Source organism: Halyomorpha halys, unplaced genomic scaffold, assembly GCF_000696795.3.
Source record: "Halyomorpha halys isolate HHAL.00 unplaced genomic scaffold, Hhal_1.1 Scaffold71.1, whole genome shotgun sequence".
NCBI classification, from domain to species: Eukaryota; Metazoa; Arthropoda; class Insecta; order Hemiptera; family Pentatomidae; genus Halyomorpha; species Halyomorpha halys.
The window spans coordinates 780110-793270 of NW_027107476.1; the positions used below are offsets into that span (position 1 = coordinate 780110).

Genomic DNA, 13161 nt, shown 5'->3' on the forward strand with positions numbered 1-13161 from the left:
CTAATCAAGCTATATTTTTGTGCAACCAATTTACCTTAAAGTTATTATCAACTTTAAGAAAAATTGGTTGCACAACAATGTGCAAATGTTGGTCAACACTGCGAGCTACCGATTCCTCCAAACTGTTTTGATTATTGTCGCATGTTTGTTTGATTCCTGGCTCATGTGCGTGTTTAAGTGTTCGAAGTTTTGTGTTTTAGTGTATTAAAGTAAATACCTAAAATATGGCTGACGCAGCAGCCCGACAGTTGCAGTATGAGTACAAAGCTAACTCAAATCTTGTTTTACAAGCTGATGTACGACTCATTGAAAGAAGAAGCAGGGATGAAGCTACTGGAGAAGTTATGTCCCTTGTTGGGAAACTGGATGGTACTAAAATGGGTGATAAGTTTGAACGAACTAAACCGATAAAAACTGAGGAAAGGAAAGTCAAAAGGTTGAAACGAGATGAAGCTCAATATGATTTTGCTAGAATGAAAGGTACTACATTACTATCCGATAATGGAGATGACATGGTTGGAGTAGTTTATAGGCCAAAAACACAAGAAACTAGACAGACTTATGAAGTGTTACTAAGCTTTATCCAGGAAGCTCTTGGTGATCAACCTCGTGATATTTTATGTGGAGCTGCTGATGAAGTTTTATTTGTTCTTAAAAATGACCAGTTAAAAGAAAAGGAGAAAAAGGTAGAAACTGAGCATCTTCTTGGTAGTTTAGCCGATGAACGATTTGCCTTACTTGTTAATTTAGGTAAAAAGATAACTGATTTTGGAAGTGAGGATAAAGTAGCTCATATTTCTGAAGAAAATATAGATGAAACTTATGGCATTAATGTACAATTCGAAGAAAGTGAAGAAGAAGATGGTGAAGACATGTATGGTGAAGTTAGGGATACTGATTTACAAGATCAGAATGACGAAGGTGAAGATGCCAAACATCATACTGCTATTCATGCTGAAAATCTGGGTAGTCATGAAGATACGTCTAAAAAAGAAAAAGGACTGCATCCATTAGACATAGATGCATATTGGTTGCAGCGAAGGCTTTCGAAATTTTATAATGATGCCATGACTTCTCAGGCAAGGGCAGCTGAAGTCCTGCAAATACTTGGTGAGACAACTGATGATCGAGAATGTGAAAATCAGTTAGTTTTATTATTGGGTTACGAATGTTTTGATTTTATAAAACTTATCAAAAAGCATAGAAAAATGATTTTGTATTGTACTTTGCTTGCCTCATCACAAAATGAAAATGAAAAGACCAAGATCAGAAATATAATGCAAAATGATCCTTCTCTCTTGAAAATTTTGAAACAACTTGAAGTAGGAAAAGTTGAAGAAAATGGAGATTCAGAAAATATTAGGTCCTCAAGAAGGAAAGAAGTAATTTCACATTCTACATCAGTGGAGGGTATGGTTCCTGGTACAAGGGATGTTTTAGATTTGGATGACCTCTCATTTGCCCAAGGATCTCATTTTATGTCAAATAAAAGATGTCAGTTACCTGATGGGTCCTTCAGAAAGCAAAGGAAAGGTTATGAAGAGGTCCACGTACCTGCTTTGAAACCTAAACCTTTTGACCCTAATGAGGAACTTGTTCCCATTGATAAATTACCTCATTATGTTCAGCCAGCATTTGATGGGTTTAGAACCTTGAATCGCATTCAGAGCCATCTTTACAAAGCTTGCCTTGAGTCTGATGAAAATCTCCTGCTTTGTGCCCCTACAGGAGCTGGTAAGACTAATGTTGCTCTTCTTTGTATGCTGCGAGAAATTGGAAAACACATTAATGAAGATGGTACAATCAATGCAGAAGAATTTAAAATTATATATGTTGCTCCAATGAGATCTCTTGTCCAAGAAATGGTAGGCAGCTTTGGTAAGCGGCTTTCAGCTTATAATCTAACAGTGTCAGAATTGACTGGTGACCATCAACTTACACGAGAGCAAATAAATGCAACTCAGATTATTGTCTGTACCCCAGAAAAATGGGACATCATTACAAGAAAAGGAGGAGAAAAGAGCTTCACCCAATTTGTGAAGCTTGTTATTGTTGATGAAATTCATTTGCTTCATGATGAGAGGGGGCCAGTAATTGAAGCTTTAGTAGCAAGAACTATTAGAAATATTGAGTCTACTCAGGAAGATGTTAGAATCATTGGTCTTAGTGCAACATTACCAAACTTTCAAGATGTTGCTACTTTTCTCAGAGTACATCCTAAAACAGGTTTACATTTCTTTGATAACAGTTTCCGTCCAGTTCCTTTAGAACAGCAATATATTGGAATTACAGAGAAAAAGGCTCTGAAAAGGTTTCAGATAATGAATGACATTGTTTACGAAAAAGTAATGGAACATGCAGGTCGAAATCAGGTACTTATATTTGTTCATTCAAGAAAAGAAACTGGAAAAACTGCTCGTGCGATTCGTGATATGTGTCTTGAGAAGGATACTTTAGGTCAATTTTTAAGAGAAGGTTCAGCTTCTATGGAAGTTTTGAGAAGTGAAGCTGAACAAGTTAAAAATAGTGAATTAAAAGATTTGTTGCCGTATGGCTTTGCCATACATCATGCTGGAATGTCAAGAGTAGATAGGACTCTTGTTGAAGATTTGTTTGCTGACAGGCATATTCAGGTCCTTGTATCAACTGCTACCTTAGCTTGGGGTGTTAATCTTCCTGCTCATACTGTAATTATTAAAGGCACTCAAGTTTACAATGCTGAAAAGGGACGTTGGGTGGAGTTGAGTGCATTAGATGTTCTACAGATGCTTGGTAGAGCTGGTAGGCCACAATATGACAATAAAGGAGAGGGTATATTGATTACAAATCATAGTGAACTCCAGTATTACCTATCATTATTGAACCAGCAGTTGCCTATTGAGTCTCAACTTATTACTAAACTCCCTGATATGTTGAATGCTGAAATTGTATTAGGTTCTATTCAAAACATGAAGGATGCTGTAAAATGGTTAGGCTATACTTATTTATACATTAGAATGTTACGGTCTCCTGCATTATATGGGATTTCTTCAGATAAATTGATGCAGGATAAGTTGTTAGAACAATTTAGGGCAGATTTAACCCATACTGCGTCGATACATTTAGAGAAGAGTGGTATAGTTAAATATGACAAGAGATCAGGTTATTTTCAGTCAACAGAACTTGGTCGTATTGCAAGTCACTATTATTGTACTTATGATACCATTGCTACTTATAACATGCTATTAAAACCTACTCTCAGTGAAATTGAACTGTTTAGAGTTTTTGCGATGTCTGGTGAATTTCGAAATATTACAGTTAGAGAAGAGGAAAAATTAGAGCTACAAAAACTAATGGAAAGAGTTCCAATACCAATCAAAGAAAGTATGGAAGAGCCTTCTGCCAAAGTGAATGTTCTTTTGCAAGCTTTTATTTCACAGCTGAAACTTGAAGGATTTGCGTTGATGTCAGATATGGTATATGTTACTCAGTCAGCTGCTAGACTTATCCGAGCTATTTTTGAAATAGTATTGTACAGAGGATGGGCACAACTTGCAGAAAAGACTCTTTCCTTAAGTAAAATGATTGATCGAAGGATGTGGCAGTCCATGTCTCCATTACGTCAGTTTAAAAAGATCCCTGAAGAAGTTTTAAAGAAAATAGAAAAGAAAAATATTCCATGGGAAAGATTGTTTGATCTAGGACCTAATGAAATTGGTGAACTTATTCGTATTCCTAAACTTGGAAAAACTATTCATAGATACATTCATCAGTTTCCTAAACTGGAATTATCTACTCATATTCAGCCAATAACAAGATCAACATTAAAAGTTGAATTAGTGATCACACCAGACTTCCAATGGGATGAGAAGGTGCATGGAGTGTCTGAAGGATTTTGGGTCATGGTGGAAGATGTTGATTCAGAAGTCATTCTTCATCACGAGTTCTTTTTGTTGAAATCCAAATATTGCAAGGATGATCATCTTATAAAATTTTTTGTACCTCTTTTTGAACCTGTTCCACCTCAGTATTTCTTGAGAGTTATTTCGGATCGTTGGATTGGATCAGAAGCCCAACTTCCTATTTCATTCCGTCATTTAATACTACCAGAAAAAAATCCTCCCTCCACTGAACTTCTAGATTTACAGCCTCTTCCTGTTACAGCATTGAGGAATGTTCAGTTTGAACAGTTGTATTCAGATAAGTTTACCCAATTTAATCCTATACAAACGCAGGTGTTTAATGCGGTATACAACAGTGATGAGAATATTTTTGTTGGTGCACCACATGGATCAGGTAAAACAGTAATTGCCGAGTTTGCCATTTTAAGAATGATTACTCAAGATACTGATTTTAGGTGCTTGTATATAACTGCAAAAGAAGCTTTGGCACAGATTGTCTATGCTGAATGGCATCACAAACTAACTCCATTGATTGGTAACAGGGTTGTACTATTAACAGGTGAAACTGCAACTGATCTGAAACTTGTTTCAAAAGGGATAGTCATTATTGCCTCTGCTGAAAAATGGGATGTCTTATCCAGGAGGTGGAAACAGAGGAAAAATGTCCAAAACATACAGTTGTTGATTGTTGATGACCTTCAGTTGCTAGGGAGTGATGATGGGCCAGTTTTAGAGGTTGTATGCTCCCGAATGAGGTATATCACATCACAAATTGAAAAACCTTTAAGAATTGTTGCACTTTCGTCCCCATTAGTTGATGCAAGAGATGTGGCCCAATGGTTGGGTTGTGGAAGTAATTGTACCTTCAATTTTCATCCAAGTGTTAGACCAATACCACTTGAACTTCATGTTCAAGGGTTTAATATAACTCACAATGCTTCTCGATTGATTGCTATGAGTAAACCAGTATATAATGCCATTTTACATCATAGTCCACATAAACCAGTTATTATTTTCGTTCCCTCAAGGAGACAAGCAAGATTAACAGCCATTGATTTATTAACTTACACTGCTGCTGAAGCTAATCCTACAAGATTTTTTCATGCTGATCAAGAAGATATTGTACCATTCCTTGAACGAATGAGTGATAAAGCATTAAAAGAAACATTACCTCAGGGTGTAGCATACATGCATGAAGGTTTATCATACAATGATCGGAGATTAGTAGAACAGCTCTTTGATTCTGGGGCAATCCAGATAGCTGTGGTAACAAGGAATTTATGCTTTTCATTAAATATAAATTCTTTCCTTGTTATCGTAATGGATACCCAATTTTATAATGGTAGGATCCATGTTTATGAAGATTATCCCATTACAGAAGTACTTCACATGGTAGGACGTGCCAACAGACCTTTAGAAGATGAAGATTCAAAATGTGTTGTTATGTGCCAGAGTTCCAAGAAAGATTTTTTCAAGAAATTTTTGAGTGAACCCTTACCCATTGAGAGTCATTTAGATCATAAGCTGCATGATCATTTTAATGCTGAAATCGTTACAAAAACAATTGAAAATAAACAAGATGCAGTTGATTATCTGACATGGACTTTACTTTATCGTAGGTTAACTCAAAACCCAAATTATTACAACTTACAAGGTGTAACTCATAGACACCTATCTGATCATTTGTCTGAATTAGTTGAAAATACATTATCTGATCTTGAACAATCTAAGTGTATAACTATTGAAGATGATATAGATACAAATCCTTTGAATCTTGGAATGATTGCAGCCTATTATTATATCAATTATACTACAATAGAGCTTTTTGCTTTATCTCTAACCAGTAAAACAAAAGTACGTGGTCTCCTGGAAATAATATCTTCAGCTGCCGAGTATGATTCTGTTCCCATCAGACAGAACGAAGACATTCTCTTAGAACCTTTGTCCTTAAAAGTTCCTTACAAAATTTCACCAGCTGCCAAGTTCAATGATCCTCATACCAAAGCAAATCTTTTGTTACAAGCACATTTATCTAGGCTGCAAGTTGGAGCAGAACTACAAGGTGATACAGATGCTATTTTAGGAAAATCTATTAGATTAATGCAAGCTTGTGTTGATGTTTTAAGTTCAAACGGTTGGCTTGCACCTGCTGTCGCGGCTATGGAACTGGCCCAAATGATAACCCAAGCTATATGGTCCAAAGAATCATATTTACGTCAACTTCCACATTTTACTTCTGAATTAATCAGAACTTGTCAGGAAAAGAAAGTTGAAACTGTCTTTGATTTAATGGAACTTGATGATGAAGATAGAAACAAACTTCTTGGGTTATCTGAGTCACAAATGGCTGATGTAGCTAAATTTTGCAATCGTTATCCCAATATAGAACTCACATATGAAATTGAAAACAAAGACAAAATCAAATCAGGAAGCCTCGTGAATGTTATTGTAAATTTAGAAAGAGAAGATGAAGTTACCGGTTCTGTCATTGCTCCTTTCTTCCCATTCAAAAGGGAAGAAGGTTGGTGGGTTGTTATTGGTGACCCAAAGGCCAATTCATTACTCTCAATCAAGAGATTAACATTACAACAAAAAGCTAAAATTAAGCTTGATTTTGTTGCTCCGGGACCCGGATACCATTCCTATACTTTATATTTCATGAGTGATGCATACCTAGGGTGTGATCAAGAATACAAATTCAATATAGAAGTCAATGAATATGATGCATCTGGCGAGAGTGACTATGATGACTAAAAGTTTGAAGACATATTTGTTTAATTTTGTGAATACATTTTTTTCCTCTTTATTTTGTATAGTACAATTTTATTTATAGTGATTTGTAATTGTTGAAATAAAAGAAATGTATATGTAATTTGAAATATTTGTAAATAATGTAAATAAAATAGTGTTTAATGTTTTAGATTTTATTATTAATTCTAATGAAATACATAACAAAATAAAATTATGCCAAATAGTAGTAAATCACTTAATTTTTCCAATGGTGAGACATTTATTTATTTATGACTTACATACAATCATGAGTAAATTAAATGCAAAATAATTATAATAATAATGATATATATTATTAAAATAAGAGATAGAAGATAATGATCATAGGTTTCAGAGAAGTAAATTAATTTTCATTCATGCTAGTGAAATTTATTCTTTGTTTCGTTTTCATATTTATATTGTTTTTTCATTCATAATTTATTGACGAATTTTAATTTTTTAAAAAATTTGAGTTTGAAGGAATATTAAATAAATTAATCAATAAAAAAAAATTTGAAAACCAATTAATATATAAAGATATGTATAGAATACATATATTTTAAAATAAGAGGGCAATAAAGGAATAATTTTTTACAAGCAGAAATTCATCATATTAAGTATTAGGAACATCAGTGTGAGTGGATTCCAGTGATTATATCACTGCTAATGGTAATATTGTTGGCTGCTAAGTACATTTCTGCTGACTTTACAAACAATATAATTAAAGGTTCTGTCTTCCAGGAAAATTAATTTAAAAGTTGTAACTTTCCTAGAAGAGAGAACCTTTGATTTTATTTTTTGTAAAGCTAATGGAAATGTTCTAACACTTCTGTGAAGGAAGTTAGTGATAGAAGGGTTCACTTTTAAAACTGGTCAAAGCAGATTTTTTTTTTTTCGATCCCTCTAAAACAATAGATTGCATTATGCATTTGTTACATAAATCGGATTAGATACAGATCTTTTTAGACTGTTGGTACTTTAAGGTGTAACAATGAAATACTTAGCTGTGGTTTGAATGGCCCATTCTGTAAGAATACTACTATAAAAGAGATAGGTGAGGGGCCTCCAAATAGAATTATTTTCTTGACGTATGGATCTTATTTATATTCCATAGAAAACATCGAGGTATTTTGATAGTAAATTTATGTCGTGCCTATGCTGGAAGTATCTCCTAATTAGTTTTAATGACAATATATACAATGATATGTTATTCATTGAAATGCTATAATTTGATGAGTTTCAACCCTCTAATTGTGAAATTTTTGGAAAACTTTTATTTTTTAGTCAATAATTAAATTTAGGCTGATTCTTTTCTTCCTTTTTTTAAAAAATAAGTTTTAAAATTTAATTGGGTATTATGGAATATTTTTTAAGCTTTTAAATGTTGATAATTCTTCGATTAGAATCGATTTTATATCATATAGGTTATCTCATAGCAGGTTATAATCAGTTTGATTAGGGTGTGATCATTTTATTATATTGTGTCTAAGATGTCGTTTAATTCACCTCCAGCTGATGAAATGTTTTTAAGACAGGTTTTTGAATCGTGAGTTTTATTTGTTCAATATCATTTTTTCATATTAATTCCTGTATCATTATATTTTAGAAAACAATTGGCCTTTATTGCAAATATTTCGTTTTAGTGTTGACAGGGATAGAAGTGGACATATTTCTGCTGAGGAGTTGCAACAGGCTCTTTCTAATGGTACCTGGAAACCTTTCAATCCAGAAACTTGTAGATTGATGATAGGTAAAATTTTCTTTATACCATCAATACCTGTAAAAGTACATTAAAGGAGAAACATTGTTGTAAAATATTGTCAATGTACAATAAATTAAAATTGATGTTAATTGTATGAAAAAAACCTATGAAGTAATTCTTGACATGAGTCAAAACTTAGATGATCAGTATACATTTTTATCAACCTGCATTTATTATTATTGGGAATAATGTAGATTGTCTTGATATTTATTGGCTGCTGTTTGAGTAATATTTTGAACTTGTTATGATTATTACTTTTAATTTTAGGGATGTTTGATAAAGGCAACACTGGTACAATTTCATTCCATGATTTTGGAGCTTTGTGGCGTTATGTGAACGATTGGCAATCTTGTTTTCGTTCGTTTGACCGAGATGGGTCAGGAAACATTGATGGTTCAGAGTTGAATACAGCCCTCATATCATTTGGCTATCGCCTTGCTCAACCAACTGTGAATATTATGTTACAGAAGTTTGATCGTCTTGGAAAAGGCACCATCTATTTTGATGATTTCATTCAGTGTTGTATTATTCTTCATGTAAGTATAACTGATTGATGTACTGCTTTATTATATAGTAGCACTATAGAACTTTGTAATGTCATTAAAGTAACTCACATCAAATTACTAAAAAACTTTTAGTATAAAAAAAAATAAAATAATATTATGCATATATAAGCTCTATGGTATGTTAGAAACAAAACTTTGTGTACTGCTTTAGAAATTCCAAAGGCTAATATGATCCAGTACTTATGATCTATAAATGTTTTCATGAAAAAATATTTGGGTACCAAAATACATTAATGGAACAAATGGTCACAACTCTTGCCTTAGACAATTAGGAGTAGGTAAAAAATAATACGGATGAGACCTCTGCTACCATGAAACACTAAATTTTTTAAAGTACATGGTTGCAAACAATAATTTTTAGGATAAAATATATTTATGGATTAATATTTCTTTTTCTTGGTGATTCTACATCAAATATTTTGATTAAATTTATTATTTTTTATATCACACTATTTGGATTACCTGTTTTGCTGAGTAAATGATCTCAAAACATTCCCATAATTGTACTATTGGCAGTTTTTTTTAATGCTTCCATTTAAGTACCCCATAAATCTTTTCTCTATAAAATAATCTTCTTCCCAAAACATACATTTTTCACCATTAAAACTGCTATTAGTTAAGACTTATTTTCTTCCTAAGTACTGTTATTTACATAGTCGAAATTAGTAACACTCTTAAGTTTGTTTTTTCATAAAAATAGGAATAAGTAATTTAATGTTGGCTTTTGTTTGCCTTTATACACAACTCCAAATATTTATTTGACCTCTGACATCATCATCTTATATTCATTCTTACTTTCCCTCTGTCAAAATATTGATAAAATATTATTCATCCATGGTATCTTTCTTATTGTTCATTTCTTGAATGTTTCAGCATACAAAGTTTAAAATCCATTTCTGATTCCTTTGTCTTATCCATTTTATCAGGGAGGTTTTGGATGCAGTTCATTTTTAGCATTCCATATTTTCTCCCCGATTGGAGGGCTGACCCAGGGCAATGTCCCTAACTTGAGAAAGAAGTACCTCTCTTATTACAGTAGAATGATGCAAATGCTTCCTCATTCCAACTGATTTTATATATATATATATATATAAGCCGGATGATTGATGATAAGTCAGTATGAAGGAGAGGTCAGGGCTGCTGTCAAGAAGGAAGAAAAAATAGTAACAACTATTTATTTTCTGCCAATGTTTCGACCTTCATTGTGGGTCATCAAGGCTTTGAGGAGGCATTGTTAACAGAGACTCCTTAAATGGCACTTGGAGAAATTTGTATTTTATATTTGCTGGGAAATAAAGTATAATATTATAGTAATTATTTTTTTTTCAGACCCTCACTGAAGCCTTTAGACAACAAGATACTGATCAGGATGGAGTTATCACTCTGCATTATGAGCAGTTTATTTCAATGGTTTTTTCAATTAAAACATAATATTGAATTTTATCATTATTTAGATCTTTCCTCACTTCATTTCATCTGTCTTTTGTGATATTATTTAGAATGATTCCATTCATTATTTTTTTTATATATGAGAGGTTGTGGATATTATTTCTATAATTTTTCTGTATTCTCATGCTTATCTAAGATTTTTATTATGTAGCTATCTTCACTTTGATTTTTGCCTGCCTTTTTAATGGCCCTGATATAGTGCATGCCATTTTTTTTAAAATACACACCAAATACCATGTATCTTTGTATAAAATGTTATATAGGTATTTTGTAAAAGATATTGAACATTTTATTTTAAAAAGTTTCAAAATATTTTAGTATGTACATATATGAAAATATAAATAAATATATATATCATGTGAACTTTTTTGAATAATAATTTTTAAAGATATTTATTTACTTTCATTTTTTCCTAAAACGTGTACATATATTATTTGTATTAACTGAAGCACATTCTTATCGCTATTACTATTTCATCTTCAAGACCTATTAAAAGATATTTTCTTTATTGTTAAACTTTCCTTAAAATTAAAGATTGATGACTAATTAAGGGCTAATGATAGAATAAAATAAACTGATATAGTAATCGATCCAGTGATTCTGGCACTGTTAAGATAAGTAATGTTTGTGAAAAATATTAGTAAACTTAAAAAAGTTACCTAACACAAGTATGGGAAACTAATATTTCATAAAAACAATTTAATTATTGAGAGAAAATAATGAAAAATTTAATTTTAAGAAGCAACTTTTTTTGAGGAAGGGTAAACTTTTAAAATGTTTTAACATGAAAAAGATAAATGTAACAATTCTACTCCCTTATTTGTTGAAGTTTATGAAAAAAAAAAAAAAAATCATTTTTTACAGACAGAAGAAAGTGGGTCACTCACATTGATAGGATTTTTTTCAAGCTTTGATTTAAATACCCACGGAAAAGCTATTTTTGTTCAAAATCACATCATATGTATTGTATTTCCCTAAAATCACAACAAAGAGTAAAAATTAATGAAGTGGAAACTGACTAGAGCTATTTAAAAAAAGGTACTTTGCATCAATGAAAACAAGGAATAGAACAGATTGTTATAGGGCAACAGGTAGTAGTAGGTTGATTCATTTTTTAAATAAAGTAATCATGATTTGTCATCACCAATTTTATTTTTTAACTCTTAAATATTAACAAATTTAAATTACTCAAGTCTAGGAACAAAAAAGATGGCTTAATAGAAATATCTAAAACTAATCTACATTAAATGATAAAAATATTGGGTTGGCATAGCAATTTATTTCTTTGCATTGTCATTTAAAATAAAGATAACAAACAAAAATCAGTCTGGTCAGATCTTACTTTGACAAGAGCTATAGTGTGGACAGTTTTCTTTGATTAAGTCTATTAAAGATAGAGATCTACCAATGGGTAGTTTCTCTACAGGCCTGTAACACTCCAATTTAACTTAGATCAGCTTTACTTGTATTCTAATGTACAGTTGTAAATAACAATAAATAAATATTTTTTTAAAAAAGTCTATTAAAGAGAAAAACCATATTGATTACTGATCCACGTATAAATTTACCATAGGTAATAGCGTTCCTAATTTCACCATATTGGAGTGAAATGGAAATTCAAAATTAGGTAATGACTTATTGAAAAATAAAATGTATATGTGGAAACATCTATCGGAAAAACTCATTTGGAGAAATGAATAAGAACCTGTAACCAATAATTTACTTTCAGAACTGACAAACACAGCCTCTTTCACAAATATTTGTGGCAGTTTTATAAACAGGCTTGGCACTGGTGTTAAAGGTTGTTTGAACTTAGGTTCCCCTTCTGTTAGGCTCAAGTCGAAGCATATTCAACATTTTATTGGTATGATAAGATAGGAAATTCTAGCTTCAAGACAGTGAATTATTTGGCCAAAGGCATAGTAAGACCTAGAAGCTCTGGATACAAACTGTCAAGAGTTATCAATTTCTTCTTTTTCAGTAATTGAAACTAATTTTGAGTGAAAAGTTCACAACCTGTAAAATATATACGTTTTAACCTCCTGCAAATTTGAAAATTGGTAACTGCATCTTGAAAATACTGATAGTGACCCAACTTATTTTAGCTGTAGATTGATGTTAAAATATACTTTGAAAATTATAATGTTTATTATATAATATTTAGTGACAATGAAATAAAATTGTTGATTGTATATCTTTGAATAATTGAAATTGATACATATTAAGAATCTGATGTTTGTATTATTATAACAACCAGTACAAGTTGGGTAACATCAGTAAAATTAAGGAAGATTTATTACAATAATTAAGTATTGTATCATCAGGTACCAAATAACTATTTTTATATCTTGGTAAAGATGCAGTGAATCACTCAAAGTATTGAAAGACTCAAGCATGATTGAAAGACTTGCACAAAGATGTTTCTGACTCTCTGAAATAAATTATTATTCCATAATTTAAATAATTCCACTAATGTTATCTATAATTAATTCATTGTTCAAAAAATTAACTGATTTTTGATTAACTGTAAAACATTAATAACCCTCCTGAAGGACTATGGATCATATAATGTTAAGGTTATAGAAATGAAGATAAGGCAATTTAACATTTAATCCCAGATTTCTGAGCAAGGAAAAATGTTCATCACTAGAAGAAACACCTAAAAATAAATTAAATATTTATATCGAACATTATATTGGCCTTATACTATAATATTACAAGTAACTAGTATGAA

General features: G+C 31.6%; 2 protein-coding genes across 2 annotated transcripts; both read left to right on the top strand.

Annotated features, from left to right (window-relative positions):
* The first annotated feature begins 95 nt into the window (after positions 1 to 95).
* On the top strand, positions 96 to 6801 carry l(3)72Ab (U5 small nuclear ribonucleoprotein l(3)72Ab). The gene has a single exon (XM_014438957.3). It carries the CDS (start codon positions 225 to 227, stop codon positions 6633 to 6635), a length of 6411 nt encoding a protein of 2136 aa, XP_014294443.1. The 5' UTR covers positions 96 to 224; the 3' UTR covers positions 6636 to 6801.
* Positions 6802 to 8049: 1248 nt separating this feature from the next.
* Positions 8050 to 10421, top strand: LOC106692783 (programmed cell death protein 6). Its single transcript, XM_014438945.3, has 4 exons — positions 8050 to 8196; positions 8294 to 8400; positions 8680 to 8948; positions 10308 to 10421. The coding sequence occupies exons 1-4, from the start codon at positions 8141 to 8143 to the stop codon at positions 10407 to 10409; spliced, it is 534 nt and encodes a 177-aa protein (XP_014294431.1). The 5' UTR covers positions 8050 to 8140; the 3' UTR covers positions 10410 to 10421.
* Positions 10422 to 13161: the final 2740 nt, after the last annotated feature.

Bases quoted from the DNA above. Each gene is read 5' to 3' on its own strand.
- LOC106692783 (XM_014438945.3), top strand. From the start codon at position 8,141: ATGTCGTTTAATTCACCTCCAGCTGATGAAATGTTTTTAAGACAGGTT. The intron at 8,197-8,293 runs GTGAGTTTTATT...ATTTCGTTTTAG, and splicing joins TTAAGACAGGTTTTTGAATC to TGTTGACAGGGATAGAAGTG. The intron at 8,401-8,679 runs GTAAAATTTTCT...TTTTAATTTTAG, and splicing joins AACTTGTAGATTGATGATAG to GGATGTTTGATAAAGGCAAC.